Below are 17887 nucleotides of genomic sequence, written 5' to 3' on the forward strand. Positions count from 1 at the left end.
GGGTACCTGGCATCTCATTATCTGTACTGGGGCCTGTAAGTGTCGATGCTGAGTATGACACTATAGAGGCGTCTGGACACACCGAGTCAAGCCAACTCGGATAGAAATCAAATTCTTAAAATGCTCTTCTAAATCGTGGACTTTGCGCACCAAATCATTATTTGTCAAGCATTTCCAGCAAATGAAATGTTCGACAATTTTAGCACATGCAATTAAGCAGTACGTATTACTCAATACACAACACATAGTTGTTTTACAAAAAGTACTCTAGTTTGTAGTCAATTGTCTTCTTTGCTGTATTTGTTTCTTATGCCTTATGCCTGTGTTCAAGTGCTCTGTGTCACTGTGTGGAAGAGAGCGCTATAAAATTAAATTGAATTGAATTTACAGTAATTGAATGATTATGGAGAGAGCAGAGCAATCAGCTGGAAAGGCTTATCTGATTTTTTTTTCTGGTTTTCCAATTATTTATATGCAGTTTTAGAAAGTTGTTCACAATAAACTCAACATGCTCAGTGGATCCATGCTTGGTTTTTTCTCATCCTGCAAGTCCTGATCAATTAGAAAGAAAAGTATAAACTACACCAGAGAAGTAATCTGGGACTAGAGATCTCATCAGAGCTAGAAAACTCCCCTGGCATTCCAAGTACTGTCTGGAAGCAGAACAGCAAAGGTAACAGGTGCAATGCATTGTTTATTTTTTCTGAGATGTAAGTTGCTTCAGACTAGAAACATCTGCTAAAATAGATGTAAATGTATATGTTTTTTATTGTGCTGAATTCATGGACTGAAATTTACTGAGGTGTTTTACAGGTTTTCAATGAGATTTGGGAAAATTGGTTTATGGTTTTCGGATGGGCTAGAAAGACATTATTTCACCCATTAGGATAATGGAAAACAGGCTTTCAGTATCTGAAATTTTGAAAACTACACCTTTTTTAGGACTGGATGAATTGATGAAAAGGGATGTCTGTACAAAGAAAAAATGCAATTATTTATTTTCTAAAAGAAATAAAGTTCCATTAGACTGAATTAAAATGGTTAAGTTAGAAAACACTACACTGCTGTCTGTTGGTCTATGGTTAGGTTAAAAAACAAATGAGTTTGCTGTACAGATTACCCCTTAGGACAAATCTTGATTTTTTCATTAAAACCCAGACATACTTGCTCTCTCCAGGGTTCTATTTTTTTCAGAACCTTTTTTCCTGTAAGGACAGATCAAGTAACACTTATGAACATTTTAGTTTGCCCTTGCTGCATTACTTGGTATGTTAAAGAAGTATTGTTTCTTGTTACCTCATCCCCCTCCCTCTGACACCCAACAGGCGCACACACAGACGCACATATTGCCTGCTGGACACATGAAAAATGCAGTCTTACCTTCAAGATTTTACACATGATTTCATACACAGTGAAGCTCCTTTCTGCCCTTGTCCAGTCCCATGTAGTTACCTAAAACATGGATCCACAAAATCCATTACTGAATACATATGCCTACCTCACTCTTTCAAAGCCACTTTCCTTTCCTGAAAGACATAAAGCAAACATCAAGCAACAAATAAATTAATTTTAGTGTATGGAGGACACAACTGTGAAAGCAACGGAAAAAGACCAAAAAGGTCGATGAGCAGATGAGGGAAAGAAAAGTTAAAATATTACTTTCCAAAGAATGCTTAATACATGCACACAGTAAACATAGATTTACTCTCACTGGCCACTTTACTAAGTACAAGTGCCCTTTTACACAATATGGCCCCATTCACAGAGTAATTTATGATGCTGTGATTCATTATATAAAGCTTCTGATCAAAAGGTCCATTTATTGTTTGACTGAATGAGCAAGCTGTAATCTAAGTGACTTTGAATATGAAATGATCACTTGTGCCAGATGCTTTGGTTCTGGTCTTTCAAGAACATCCACCCTACTGGTCCTGTATCATGCAACAAGCTGATGAAATTATCAAAATTTAGTGTAAAACATGAATACATCACATCTGGGGTCAGTGGTATAGGTTCTATTGTTAGACAAATAACGGACAGTTGGTAGCATTGTGGTGGTTACAGCTGTTGCCATTGGACCCAAAGGCTGCAGATTTGAATCTTTCCTCCAGGTGTAATACCCTTCAGCAAGACACTTACTCTAAAATTGCTCCAGTAAAAATGGGCAAATAATAATAAGTAGCTTAACACTGTAAGTTGCTTTAGAGAAAGGCATCAGTTAAATGAAGAAAGGCAATGCGGATATCTAATGGTGTAGGGTCTGCTTTCTTGGTGCACACAAGGTGCCTTAATACCAAGTGTGCATTGTTTTAAGTATAACAGCTTTTCATATGCTGTAGATGCTAACCAGGTTTGATTGCCAAAGAGGGTTAACTTGAGCAGTGAAATCACCCTATTAATCTAAGTCTTGTTGTGAGGGGATCAAATTAACATTATTTATTAAAAAATAAATAAATAAATAATAAGAATATTAGGTTTGCAGCTTTTGTTGGCAAGTAAGGAGGTATGGTGTTATCTGGGATGGTTTAAGTTTGTGGAGTTGGTGTGCTTTACAGCATTTGATGGTAGGTATGGAGGTGTGGTGTTTAATTGGAGTGACTGTGTTTGTGGAAATGCTGCATTTGTTGAGGGTGAAGGGACACACGTGTGTGGAGGGAAGTGGATCTGCTATGCCAGACTGCACTGTTGAGGCTTCTTGGGGTGTTGTGTGCCGACAAAGGGAGGTGCCCACTTGACAACCTCAATGAAATATGCACATTGGCACCCTGCGGTTGTTGTCGCGGTTGGGGGAGTCATGGAGATGTATGATGGCAATGCCGGATGTTTTTTCTCTGTGACTTCAAGATGAAGTCAGTTGGATTGGTTCCTTACGTACAACAAGTGTAATATACGTATGGGGTATAACACCTTGTCCTAAGTATGTTGAATGTCTTGTCTAATTAAACTAGTGACTGCTCTGAAGAGAGCAGCTGGCAACAAGGAAAAGACCATGTGACAGCATGGAAAGACAGCTGACAGGAGGGAAGAGACCCCATCTGGGGCTGCTTTGGACTGGCAACTCAGGGCAGCTGCATTATTGGCTGTGGAAAGCAGATGGAGGCACCCACTATGCCTACAAATGAAGCAAATGGTGTAATACCCCGTGAGTCAGTGAGAACAGTGGTGGAAGATAGCTCATGGGTGGATTTTATGGCTTCTGATCTTGGAGTGGTTATGACTACAAGCAGTGGGATGTACATGGGAGTAAACAATTTGGATGTTGATGGAAGGCAATTGCAGGTTTGTCTTTGCAGGTGGAGGAAGGTAACATTGATAAGAGGCCTTAGGATTCACCAGGGAAGGAAAAGGTGCCTGGATATGGGAAGGCAGGGGCTCCGCACTGCTTTCTACTTGTTGAGAAGTAGCTCAAGTCAGTCGACTGAAGTCCAGCGGCAGGTGTCTCACCAAAGTTTGCAGGATAACAGTACCTCTGGCACTGAGGAGGCAGGACTGGGCACCGAGTTGCAGGATGGTGAAAGCCAGGCAGGCAAGGCTGTGCAGACAGAGGGGAGTAAACTGGGGAAGGGAAAGTCAAGGGGGCACTACTCAAAGGTTAGGTGGCCAGTAGGTAGAGAAACTGGTGTATGGGGTAGTGGAACTAATGATTTGGTTGGCATTTTCAGTAAGATGAAGGGGAGAGTGGAGAGTAAATTGGATAGATTGGGGAGATTATTTATAGTTATGGGGCAGAGAGATATGGAGTAATGCAGGTAAGTAGTAAGGAGCAGTTGAGTGTAGTGAAGTCAAGGCGACAGGTGGAGATAAAGAGGCTTGTTCAGGAGAGAAGGAAGTTTAGAACATGGTGAAGGCAAGCTGAGGATGGGGAAAGGGGGGGGTGTTTGTGATTTGCAGGTGGGTATAAAAAGTAGATTAACCGTATTAAGGAGGGTGGAGGCTCTTAAAAGGAAGAGGAGGAAAGAGGCGCGAGCCAGGGTAGCATTTTTCAGAGATCCTTTTAAATTGTAAAGGCTTTGGTTGGTAAGGAAAAGTCTGGGACATTAAATGTGGAAAAGTAGGAGCTGGATGGTTATCTGTGCAAAGTATACTCTGGTGGAAAACATGATGATTGGCTTGAGTTGTTGGTGTATATTTCCGCTGTAGGGGAGATCGAATGGCAGACGAATGTGTGCCTTCCAAAGCAGGGAGAGATGCAAGATATTGTACAGCTGGCAAGGGCCTCCACAGCACCTGGCTCAAACAGACGACCATACTGGGTGTTCAAATGTGCACTGGATGTGCTGAAATTTTTGTGGAGGTTGATGACTGTTGTGTGGAAGAAGGGAATCATTCCGAAATCATGGCGGAAAGTTGGAGGGATTTTTATTCCTAAGAAGGATACTGTTGGGATAGGCCAGTTTAGGACTGTTAGCCTTCTTAATGTTGAAGAGAAATTTTTCTTTAGCGTTGTGGCATACTTGAAGTCGAACAAGTTGATAGCTATCTCCGTGCAGAAGGCAGAACTTCCGGGAAGCACACAGTATGATATAGCAGCAGATACAGACTGCCAAGAAAGAGAAAAGAGCTCTCCGTGTGGTATGATTGCATGTTGAATGATAAGGAGCAGGTTGTGGCACTAAGGGAGGTGGTGGTGAAAGGTATTAAGGGTATTGATGCATCCCTCCTGCCTGGGAAATTGAAGCTGTGGTGTCTGCAGTTCAAGCTGCTGCCACGCATTAAATGGTCACTTACAGTATATGAGTTTTCTGCTCCGGAGGTTGAGAAATTAGAGCTGGTTATTAGTAAGGTGGTTAGAAGGTGGATTGGAATGCCACGCTGTTTAAGTAGTGTTGTGTTATATGGTAAGGGCATGTTGGAGCTGCCAGTCACAAGTTTGGCTGAAGAACATAAATGTGTGAAAGTGAGTTTGGAGATGACTTTAGTGGAGTCGAAAGATGGGTTTGTAAAAAAAGTGGCACCGCCAGTAAAGACGAGTAGAAGATGGAACCCCAGAGATTCAGCCCAGAGCATATAGTGGACCCTGCAGCTGTTGGACGTGGTTGGTCATGTGCAGAAGGGGGAAGGTGGGGTTTGGCTCTGGCCAGATGTGGTGGTTGTGGAGCGCCGCCACGGAAGAAATGGTAGCTGGTTGTCAAACAGGTTTCAGGAGCAAGAAGAGGAGGCCAGGCGTGTGAAGGTGGTTGCACTGGTTAAAAAGGGTCAGTGGATGAATTGGGAGGGTGTGGAGAAGGGGAAGCTACACTGGCAAGATGTGTGGGGATGTATGGAGGCAAGTGATATTAAGTTCATTGTTGTAGTGACTTATGACTTGCTGCTGATGCCACAGATTGTTAAGCAGTGGGCAGGTGGTGATGGTTGTTGTAAGCTGTGTGGTGACACTGAGGGACATTTTTTCGGTTATAAGGTTAGCTTGGCTCAGGGGTACTATACTTGGCATCATAATCAAGTGCTTAAGTGTTTAGCAGGTGTTTTTGAGAGCAAATGCTTGTTGGTCAATTCCTTGCCTATTGGCAGTATAAATAATACATTTGGTTTTGTGTGGGTGGGATAGAGTAATACTGTACAAGACCAGATGTGTCTTGGTGGGGGGGTAATGCACAGGACTGGAAGCTGCTGGTTAATGTGGGCAAACCGCTCCAGGTGTCACAGGCTATTGTGATCACTTTATTGCATCCAGATATGTTGTTGTATTCAGAGTGTAAGCAGATCGTGCACTTTGTAGAATTAACAGTGCCATTCAAGGATGCTATTGGGGAGGCATATGAGTGAAATTGTTAAGTATGCAGATCTGGTGACAGAGGCAAGAGACCGTGGCGACTCATGTGAGACCAGTAGAGTCTTTCAGGACAGCTGGTAGTGTAGTGGTTAGAGCTACTGCTTCTGGACCCAAAAGATTGCAGGTTTGATCCCTAACTCTGGCTGTAGTACTGTTGAGCAAAGTACTTACTCTAAAATTGCTCCAGTAAAATTACCCAGCTGTATAAATGGGTAAATAATTGTAAGTAAGTACAAGTAATATATGTAAATGTAGAGGCAGGTGTTAGGGGGGTCTGTGGCTAAATCAGCTACATCATTTGGAGAATTTAGTGTTAAAGGCTGTTCATTAAGAGTGGTGGTGAGAGGCTGCTGAGAGGGCAAATCAGTGGTTATGGTTGAGAAGAGAGCAGGGTAGATGGGGTCGGTGGAAGAGGTGTAGTGGTTGGTAAAATTAGTGGCAGGAGGTTAGCAATGGGGACGTGGTGGCATAGCGGGTTTGGCCTGTGCCTACTTGGGACGTCAGTGCATTGCAAGACACCCCAAGCAGGACCCGAACCCCAGACCCACCAGAGAGCGGGACTCGGCCAAGCCGGTTGCACCACCACGCCCCTCTCTATGTCAAAATAAGCCAAGATAAAAAAAAAACTTATTTACCAGTCTACACCAGAGTTTGCTTTTAAGGCTGCATTTGGTAGGTAAAATGCATATAGCTCCAGGTAACATAGCTCCTGAGGTCATTCAGGCACTCAAACCCCTCCACCACGTTAAGGTGGCGGTTCACAGAGGAGTTGATGAATCATTGTGTTTTATAAGAGTGATTAATTTTAATCTAAGTAGCACAATGCTTTATTTGGTTCAGATATCCTTTTTTGGGAAAATGGTTCAATCCTTCCTAAAAACAGTAGAGCTACAGTCCTTCTGTTAGAGCGTGGTGTAGATGGATACTGTTTGTCTAGTCAATCGCACATGTGAAGTATAGTGTACTTTTGTAAATAGTTCCTTTTTCCTCTCTAATGTTGGCACTTATGTTAGTAAAGATAAAGAAATAAAATCCTATAGGGAATATATTCACTTCACACCAAAATTTCAGGTGTGACACATGCAGTGCATTCAGTAAGTATTCAGACCCCTTCACTCTTTTTACACATTTTTTATGTTGCAGCCTTCAGAAAAAATTATTCATTTTTTTCCCCTCATCAATCTACACTCAATACTCATAATGATAAAATGAAAACAGGACTTTAAAAATTTTGGCAAATTTATTAAAAATAGAAAACTGAAATATCGTATTGACATAAGTATTCAGACCCTTTGCTATGACACTTGACATGTAGCTCACGTCAGGCCCATTTCTATTGATTCTCTTTAAGATGTTTCTATACCTTGTTTGAAATCTACTTATGGTAAATTCAATGGATTGATGATGATTTGGAACAGCACCTTCTTGTCTATGTAATGTCCCACTGTTGGCAATGTGAATCAGAGCAATAACCAAGCCATGAGGGGAAAGGAATTACCTGCAGAACTTAGAGACAGGATTGTGTTAAGGCACAAATAGGTGGAAGGCTACAGAAAAATTTCTGAAACATTGAAGGTTCCCAAGAGCACAGTGGCCTTCATAATGCTTAAATGGAAGAAGTTTGGAACAACCATAACTTTTCCTAGTGCTGGTCGCCTGACCAAACTGAGCAATCAGGGGAGAAGGACCGTGGTAAGAGATATGACCGAAAACCTGATGGTCACTCTGGTTGAGCTCTACATATCCTGTGAGGAGATGGGAGAAACTTCCAGAAGGACAACCATCACTGCAACACTGCATCAATCTGAACTTTACTGTAGAATGGCCGGATGAAAGCTTCTCCTCAGTAATACACATGAAAGCCTGGTTGGTGTTTGCAAAAAGGCAGCTAAAGGACTCTCAGACTCTGAGAAACAATGTTCTCTGCTTCGATGAATCCAAAATTGAACTGTTTGGACTCAATTCAAAGCATCATATCTGGAGGAAACTAAGCACCGCTCATAACCTGCGCAATATCATTCTACGGGTCAAGCATGGTGGTGACAACATCATGCTGTGGGGCTGAATTTCAGCAGCAAAGACTAGTCAGCATCAAAGAAAACTAGAATGGAGTAAAGTACAGAAATATCATGATGAAAACCTGCTCCAGAATGCTCTGGACCTCAGACTAAGCCAAAGGTTCACCTTCCGACAGAAAAATCACCGGTAACACTTTTTAATACTGTTTCCTACTAAATAGGTAGTTATGCAGGAACTAATGCACAACAGATGAGTAGAGTTACATTAACACTGCAATTATTACTGATAACTAATAAGGAACAGTGATTAGTTAATCAGCAGGTAATAGCATACTGATGTTTAGGGTAAGTAACAATTAGATTATTATATATTTCATAGATACTAATAACTATTAAATGTTGTATGCCTCCTGCAGTACTACACATTAACTGAGGCTCATTTAATATAAATATCAATTAAGTACTCATCGACAGTCACAATTACCTATGTCAATAAACATGCTATATATGGTCCTGTTTAATATTAATATTAATAATATTATTAATAATACAATTATCAGATTACTCTTTTACTGCAGGAGGTTGATCAGAGTATTTTGAACATATTTATGTGATTTGTGTTGTTATGGATGTCATAAGGACATTACTATTTTGGTAGGGGGAGAGTGTAGACCCATGCTACAAATGTACATATTGTTTGTCTGTTACGTATAGTTTCATTAATATGCATTTTAGTTCACAGATATACAGTATATCTTAAAATATGGGCTAGTTCACTCATCACTGGTGTGTAATAATGTTTGTATTAAAATGGAGAAATGTATTGTTTAATAAGCTAGGTAATTCTATGCGACTGTTGACGAGTAGTTAATTTATAGTTATTCTAAATGACCCTCAGCTGAGGTGTAGTACTGCAAGAGGCATGCAACATTTAATAGTTATAATTATTAAATAAGTAATAATTATCTAATTGTTGTTTACCCTAAACATCAATATTGTAAATAACCCCAGTTTATGTTTAAAACTCACCATCCTTGAATGCCTTCCTTCGAGACTACCTTTCTCAAATCTATTTTCCTTTTGTATTTTATACTTTTATGTTGTCATATTACTGTTATGGCATACGGTTATCAAAGGGTGCTTTTATTATGATACGGTCTAAAGCCTGTGGATAGCTGCATGCTTCAAGAGCAAAGGAATTCATTTAATATAAAGATTTAGCAGCCCTCCAAAGAGGCATGATTTGTATATGTAATATTTATTATCAATGCCTTTTATTTAATTGTGATTGTTTTCATTATCCCATCCTGGGTGTGTCCCCTCCCTCTCCAGCCTTATGTCCTGTGTTGCCAGGTCAGGCTCCGGTTAGCCCCAACTCCACTTGGGACGAGCGGTTTCAGTGGGTGTGTGTGTGTGTGTGTGTTTTCATTATTGAAATGAGATGATCATTTGTTTTGCAGCTGTTTTAGTAGAATCCTTACAGTACACTATATATTAATATGTGGTTACTGAAGGCAAAGGGTGCGGTGGTGCAGTGGGTTGGACCACAGTCCTCCTCTCCGGTGGGTCTGGGGTTCGAGTCCTGCTTGGGGTGCCTTGCGATGGACTGGTGTCCTGTCCTGGGTGTGTCCCCTTACGCCCTGTGTTGCCGGGTTGGCTCCGCGACCCCGTATGGGACAAGCGGTTCTGAAAATGTGTGTGTGTGGTTACTGAAGGATGGAATGGAAATTAAATCTTAAATATCTGTATCTTTCTTTTTTTTTTTAAACACCAGCTCTTATGTTGGTGGAAGTTGACAAGTTTCAGTTTGAATAAATCAACCAAAACCATCAGTCAAGTCTTGGCCATCACTTGGGTGGGGTCTGCTACAGTAAGAGCTTCGTTATCACCACTTCCCTCACCCTGCCACACAAGGCTGAAAAAGCGATTCCACAACACATTGCAAAGGTAGTGGTGAGTTAGAGGTGGTATGGTGATCAAACAAATAAGGATAGTAAACAAGGCTACACTGAAATGGAGCATACATAGGAACAGAGTACAAATCTAAAAATGGAAATACAAGAACATAAGGATTTTCCTCAAAAGGAGTTAGAGAGCAAAAAATGGACATGCTGAAATAATTCAGTGTAAGGAAAACCTACTGACTGATCTACAGAACAACATAAATGACTGTACGGATCTACCAAGACGTTCTTATGAAAGGGATGAGATTTGCACAAGGGAAAAGGGTTAAATGGCATGTATGAATGGTGGAAAATTGAAGTCTGTAAGGCTAGAGAACAATTAAAGTTATATATAGCTGAAAAGTATTTTGCTTCAATTGCAGACATCATTAAAAAGGGAAAGGATGATATTATGAAAGTATACAGTGAAACAAGAAAATATGCCCTGTCAACAACTGATGTAAGACGCAAGGTTGATACATGCAAAGGTGTAATCAAGGATGTTATAAAAATTATATATGAAAGGGTATGAGCTGTAGATGGAGATTTTGATGCAGAAAGGAAAGGTTTCAGCTGCATAAACTGCTCATTCCAGAATATGCACACTCCGTATATGGATCTGTCGCTTCACGGTCAAATGTCAGTCATAAGCCTCAGTTCTCAATGATGGTAGTCAAATGAACAGATATGGCCACAGACCTAGCAGCAAAGGAAATGGAATGTGAGATGTTGCATGAAGAAATGAGACAAAAGGAAAGGATAAGAGCCCTTGAAGAACAACATAAAGGAGAATTAAAAATGCAAAGGGCTGAATTGGAGCATTTGTAAGCTGAAAGGAGTAGAGAAGTACACACACATTTTCAGAACCGCTTGTCCCATACAGGGTCGCAGGGGAACCGGAGCCTACCCGGCAACACAGGGCATAAGGCCGGAAGGGGAGGGGACACACCCAGGACGGAACGCCAGTCCGCCACAAGGCACCCCAAGCAGGACTCGAACCCCAGACCCACCAGAGAGCAAGACTGTGGTCCAACCCACTGCGCCACCGCGCCCCCTGGAGTAGAGAAGTAGCTCGTGTTAAGTTAGAGGTTTACACTAAAAAGGTAGAACAAGAGACTGAGATGCATCCAATACAGTATAATTTTGAAAGAATTAGAAGTACTCCTCCCCCTTTAGTGCAGCATTGCCCAGCTAATTCCTCATAATCATCCCCTAGTGATATTTATTGTTTAGCCCAAGCCATTCAAGACAGTATTGCTATAAACAGACTCCCAGTGCTAGAACCAGGTGTGTTCAGTGATGACCCTATCCAGTTCGTTGAATGGGAGGTAAACTTCACATCACTCATCAACAGAAAGGGCATCTCACCTGCTGACAAACTCCACTATCTTAAAAAGGTATACTAGCGGCTGAGCACAAAAATGTCTTAAAGGCACCTGTAGCACGCCGAGGCAGTCTGGGGAGGGGGTGGAGATGGGGGCAAAGCAGCCACAGCTGGGGCTGATTTCACTCCCTATTTCTTCCCCGGTGTCCAGCAGTAGAGAGGAGAGACCGAGAAGGAGAACGAGACAGAGGCGAACCCAAACCCAATCCCTGAGATGACGCGCCGGAGAACAACCCTGAGATCTTCTTGAAGGTTTTCGAGCGCACCTCCCATGCCTGTCGATGGCCTCTGGAGGATTGGGCTCTGCGGCTCACTCCCCTCCTCACAGGCGAGGCCTTGTTGGCAGCGCGTCAGGTCCTGGCCGCGGCTGCCGTGGATTACGGTGTCCCCAAGAGGCCGTCATGGAAAGCGTTGGCCTGACAACAGAGGACCAGCGTCTGCACGGTCTGAGGTGGGACGAGTCGACCCGCCCCTTCCTCTTTGCGCAGCGGGTCCTAGACTCCGCCCGGCGGTGGTTGCAGCCTGAGCGTCAAGACCCAGAGCGGATTGTGGAGCAGGTGGCACTGGAGCAGTTCATGGCGGCCATGCCAACTGCCACTGCGGACTGGCTCCAGTGCCACCGACCGGAGACGCTCACTGATGCAATCTGCCTGGCCGAAAATTATCTGGCCGCGAACACCAACAGCCCCCCCATCCCCTCCTATTCCGGCATCCCAACCCTGCACTTCAGGGGTGTCCCAGCCTAGACCCACTGCCCGTACCGGGTCTTCCAGCCCCTTCTCCCGCACGCACTTCCGCTCCCCCAGCCCACCCTCCCCCGCTGGAAATCCGTCGTCTCGGTGGAGTCTCCCCCCTTTCCCTTTAGCCCTTCCTTTTCCTCTGCCTGGGGGACCCCTCCGGTGACCGGAATGCAGGGACCGGAGTGCTGACGGTGTGGTGATCCGGGACATCTCCAGTGAGATTGTCCCGTCATGGACATTGGCGCTGTGGAGGCCGCCGATGAAACCGCCGGCGGAGCTGCTCCCGGTCTGGCTCCTCGATACTGTGTTCCGGTAAGATTCCGAGGGGGTATCTGCTGGGCTTTGTTGGACTCGGGTTGTCAGCAGACCATGGTTCACCAAAGCCTGGTGCCGCCAGGGGTATGGCATAAGCAGGGCATGGTGAAGGTATGGTGTGTGCACGGGGATGTCCGCAATTATCCTGTCGCAAGTATCGCATTCCGAATGGGGGGCCGACACTGGAGGGTGCGGGCTGCGATTGCGCTGCGGCTGCTGTTTCCGCTGATCCTGGGTACCAATTGGGCAGGGTTTGCCGGAGCTCTCGCACAGGCGGAGGTGGACCAGGCCCGTGGGGAGGGTGAGACCAACTGTCTCCCGACCACGCCAAGCGACGACATGCCGGACCCCCCAGCGCCCATCGCCCAGCTCGCAGAGGTGAGTGTCTTCCCCCTCGAGCAGTCGCAGGACAACACGCTCCGCCACCCGCGTGAGCAACTAGTGAGAATTGAGAATAGTGTTTGCGGTGCGGGAGGTGCCCCAGGCCTCCACGGTGTTTTCTCCCTTTGAGTTGCTGTATGGCCAGCATCCCCGACGTGTCCTGGACATTGTGAGAGAGGCATGGGAGGAGGGCCCCAGTCTCAGTAAAAATGAACTGCAGCATGTCCTTGACCTAAGAGAGCATTTAAATGCTCTCGGACACCTGTCACGGGTGCACCTCCAGCAGTCCCAGGAGCGGCAGGCGCACGCATAAAACAGGGGGACACAGTTACATCACTTCACCTCGGGTGAAAAGGTGCTCGTGTTGCTTCCCACCTCGCAGTCTAAATTGCTTGCCAAGTGGAAAAGACCCTCTGTGGTCACACGGCACATTGGGGAGGTTGACTACAAGGTCCTCTGGTCAGACCAAGGTGGCACACGGCAAATATACCATCTTAGCCTCCTGAAGCGCTGGCAGGAGGCCCCTGTCGCCTCCTTGGTCACCACAATCCCGGTGCGGGATGAGTTGGACCCGGAACTGCCTGACCTGGGCCAAACCCCCCTTCCTGTCCCAGTAGGCTCAGGCCTCACCGAAACCCAACAACAGGAGGTGGCCCAGGTAAAGCAGAAATTTGCCGACATGTTCGCCCCTCTGCCGGGTCGGATGACACTCATTCAGCACCAGATTCAGCCCCTTGAAAGGGGCCCGGTGCGTAGCCAGCCGTATCGCGTATCAAAAGGTGATACAGGACAAACTGCACAAAATGCTGTGGTTAGGCATCATTGAGGAATCCCACAGCGAGTGGAGCAGACTGGTTGTTCTGGTCCCTAAGCTGGATGGCTCCACTCGGTTTTGCATTGATTACAGGCGCGTCAACGTGGTTACTAAGTTTGATGCGTACCCCATGCCCCGGGTGGATGAGTTGTTGGACCGGCTGGGTTCTGCTCATTTCTGTTCGACACTGGATCTCACCAAAGGCTACTGGCAGATTCCCTTGTCTCCAGAGTCTAAGGAGATCTCGGCTTTCTCGACTCCTTTTGGTTTACACCAGTTCATTACACTCCCGTTCGGTTTACATGGGGCTCCAGCCACTTTCCAGCGCCTCATGGACAGGGTTCTCGCACCCCACGCCGGGTATGTCGCGGCCTACCTTGATGATGTCATTATTTACAGCCCAGACTGGTCGCGGCACCTGGTCCACTTGAGGGCGGTTCTGCAGGCCCTGAGGGAGGCGAGCCTCACTGCAAACCCAGCGAAGTGTGCAATTGGAAGGAGAGAGGTACAGTATCTAGGGTTCCTCTTGGGGAACGGACAAATTCGGCCCCAAATCAACAAAACAGCTACCATAGCGACTTGTCCGTCCCCAAGACAAAACAACAGATGAGGTCTTTTTCTGGGGGTTGCGAATTACTATCACCGGTTCATTCCAGGGTTCTCCACCTTGGAGGCGCCCCTGACTGACCTCACCTGCCAAGGGGCCCCAGAGCCAGTCCAGTGGATGGAGCAGTGCCAGGGTGCTTTCCGGAGGATCAAAGAAACGCTGTGTGGGGGTCCCATCCTTACCTGTCCTGACTTTTCTCTTCCCTTTCTCCTGCAGACCAACATCTCCGATCGGGGTTTGGGGGCAGTCCTCTCCCAAGAGATAAAGGGGGAGTGGTGGCCCCTGTTGTACCTCAACCGCAAACTAACGGTCCCAGAGTGCAAATACAGCGCCACTGAAAAGGAGTGCCTGGCAATCAAACGGGCCGTCCTCTCCCTCTAGTATTACCTCCTGGGACAGGAATTCGACCTGTGGACCGACCATGCAGTGGTTGCACACGATGCGGGATTCGAACCCCCGCCTCACCTGCTGGTACCTGGCTGGTACCTCCAACCTTTCCGCTTCCGGATAGTGCACCGGCCAGGGTGGGAACAGGTGGTCCCCGACTTCCTCTCGCAGTGGGGAGGGGCGGGGGGATTGGACGGGGCACAGTGGGGAGGACCCCACGGCTCCGGCCCCTGGGGACCTGTCAGTTGCGGCGGAGGTGTGTGTCACGCCGAGGCGGCCTGGGGAGGGGGTGGAGACGGGGGCAAAGCAGCCACAGCTGGAGTTGATTTCACTCTCTATTTCTTCCCCGGTGCCCAGCAGTAGAGAGGAGAGACCGAGGAGGAGAAGGAGACAGAGGTGAACCCGAACCCGATCCCTGAGACGACGCCCACGTCCCGACAGACCCAACTCTCCCAGCGCCCCCGACTAGCACGAAGCCTCTCCTTACCTGTTCCCTGGTCCCCCTTTCCCGTCTCCTTCCTTCTCCCCTGTTAAGGGGCAAATAAAAGCCCACTGCAACAGGCAACTGCATCTCCTGTCTCCTGCCTCGTCTGTTACAGCACCTTTTATGTAAGTGATGAAGAAGCCTACAAGCATGCCTGGCATAAACTCAACCACAAGTATGGTCAACCTTTTACCATTCAAAGGGCTTTCAGAGAAAATCTGTCCAAATAGCCAAAAATACATCCCAAGGATGCAGAAGGAATAAGGACTTTGTCAGGCTTCTTAAATGCCTGCCATCAGTCCATGCATCAGGGTTACATGAAAGGCCTAGAAATACAAAAATGACTGTCAGGAAAATCAAAAAGCAGGGGGGGTGCAGTGGCACAGTAGGTTTGACTGGGTACTGCTTTCCGGTGGGTCTGGGGTTTGAGTCCTGCTTGGGGTATCTTGCGACGGACTAGTGTCCCATCCTAGGTGTGTCCCCTCCCCCTCCAGCCTTGCACCCCGTGTTGTCGAGCTTCGCACCTGCTGCCCGCAACCCCACGTGGAACAAGCGGTTTCAGACAGTGTGTGTGAAAATCAAAAACTACCCGAGTGGGCTGCATCTTGATGGAATCATCAGGTCACAATACCCCTCTTGGAAAGTAAAGAATTTCCCAATTTCAACGATTTTGCTGAGTTTACCTCTGTGAAAGCAGAAATCGCATGCAATCCTAGTACAGCTTACTTTGCTCTCCATTCATCTGAGCCAATTTCCCATGAAGGAATCACAAAGAAAACTAAAGAGACTAAGGCCGATGTCTTCAACACCCAAACTGCTGTTGAAAGTGATGACGAAATGCAAATAAAATCAAAGATGAAATGTATGTTCTGTCAAGACAACCAGCATCAAATTCACAAATGTCCTGACTTCATGAAAGATTCTCTTAGTAATTGCAGAATGTTCGTCAAAGACCACAAACTGTGTTATGGTTGTCTCAAGTCAGGTCACCACGCAAAGGAGTGCCATCATCGCCATGCATGTTATTTATGTAAAGGAAGACAGCCTATTTGTCTTCATGACAACAACTACAATAGAGCCAGAAGCAGTGAAAACCCACAACTCATGGAAAGCACGGCACATAGCAATAAAAATGGAATCACAAATGCAACGTCCCTCAGTGTTAATACTGAAAGGCAGTCGGTTAGCACATGGGTGATTGTGCCTGTGTGGGTGTCATCAGTTAACGATCCATCCAAAGAACAACTTGTATATGCCTTACTAGACACTCTGAGTCACTCCACATTGAGGTATGCAACAGATTGGAAGTGGATGCTCATCCAGTAAAGCTAAAACTTACACACAATGATGGGAGAAAATACAGTTTTAGATAGCCAAAGAGTGTCAGGTTTCCGAGTGAGAGGCTACAAGTCATCTGAGTGCATTCATCTCCTTCCTACTTATACAAAAGATTACATTCCAGTGAACTGCGACTACATACTATAACACGCTGAGGCAGCCAGGAAGGGGGGCCGGAGTCTGCAAGTGAGCCAGCCACAACTGGGACTAATTACAACCTCTATTTCTTACCCCGGACCTGCCAATGAGGGTGAGAGAGAGAGTGACCCCGAACAGCCACAAGCACAACCCCAATCCCAACCACAACCCCGCCCTCGCCCCCAAGCCCGTGGACGACGCAGTTGACCCTGAAACACCGCCCCGGTCTACCAGGTCCCTGTTCCCCCTTTTCCCCCTTTTGTCTTCCCCTGCACTGCCCTAAATAAAAGGCGCCGATAGGTGAGCACCTGACCTGTTCCTGTACCAGTGAAATGGCCATAGGTCCTAGACAGGTAATGTAGGCAAAGGTAATGAACCCTGTGCTGTCTTAACAGACTTAAGGTGGAGTATTGTTGGCAACACAGTACCTCGCCTTGATACTTTTCCTGCTTCTGGTCTCTCTCGCAGAGAATCTGTTAAAGAGCTCCCAGCAATAACGCCAATGAATGTGATTCGCATCTTAGAGTCTGACTTTAAGAATGTCACAAGGGACAAAACTTTTTCTCAAAATGACCTCATTTCGGGGGTGCGGTGGCGCAGTGGGTTGGACCGCAGTCCTGCTCTCCAATGGGTCTGCGGTTCAAGTCCTGCGTGGGGTGCCTTGCGACGGACTGGCGTCCCGTCCTGGGTGTGTCCCCTACGCCTTGTGTTACCGGGTAGGCTCTGGTTCCCCGCGACCCTGTATGGGACAAGTGGTTCTGAAAATGTGAGTGAGTGAGTGAGTGAGTGAGTGAGTGACTGACCGACCTCATTTTCTTGGACAAACTCAAGGAAAGCATTGTAAAAAATAAACAAGGACATTATGAAATGCCACTGCCATTCAGACAATGGCTATGCTGACCTGATAATAAGCAGCTGGCAGAAATCAGGCTCAACCACTTAATGAAGAAATACTTCAAGAATGAAAGATACAAGGTAGACTACATCAACTGCATGAGAGACATAACTGAAAGGGGTGATGTCGAGGAAGCACATGGTGATAGTGAATGTGGTGAAAAATGGTACATTCATTATCATGGGGTTTACCACCCTAAAAAGCCAGATAAGCTGCACATCATATTTGATTGTTCCACCAAGTACAAGCGTACCAATCTCAATGAGCACCTCCTTCCAGGTCCTGCCATGTTCAGTAATCTGGCAGGTGTGCTCATAAGGTTCAGACAGAATCCAGTAGTCTTAATGCATGACATAGAAAAAATGTTCCATCGATTTCATGTCCAAGAGAACGATCGTGACTACTTACGCTTGTTGTGGTGGGAAAATGGAGATCTGAATACACAACCCCAACAGTACAGACTGAAGGTTAATTTTTTTAGTGGAGTGTCCTCCCCTGGTTGCGCAAATTATGGACTGAAACACCTAGCCAAAGAGTGCTCAGTCACACCCTTTAGGATGTCATAGCAAAGAATTTCTATGTGGATGATGGAGTCGCCAGTACTGATACTGTGGATGAAGCGATTCAGATGGCAAAGCAATCTGAAGTGTATGCAATGGGCAGTCTTCGC

General features: G+C 46.0%; 1 protein-coding gene across 1 annotated transcript in view; it reads right to left on the minus strand.

The window, feature by feature from the left end:
- The window catches only part of sntg1 (syntrophin, gamma 1), a 200141-nt gene that overhangs the window by 19988 nt on the left and 162266 nt on the right, over positions 1 to 17887 (minus strand). The window contains exon 14 of the mRNA XM_018727869.2: positions 1381 to 1452. Within this exon, the coding sequence (XP_018583385.1) occupies positions 1381 to 1452 (72 nt within the window). The remainder of the gene's footprint in view (positions 1 to 1380; positions 1453 to 17887) is intronic.

Source organism: Scleropages formosus, chromosome 16 (assembly GCF_900964775.1).
Source record: "Scleropages formosus chromosome 16, fSclFor1.1, whole genome shotgun sequence".
NCBI lineage: Eukaryota > Metazoa > Chordata > Actinopteri > Osteoglossiformes > Osteoglossidae > Scleropages > Scleropages formosus.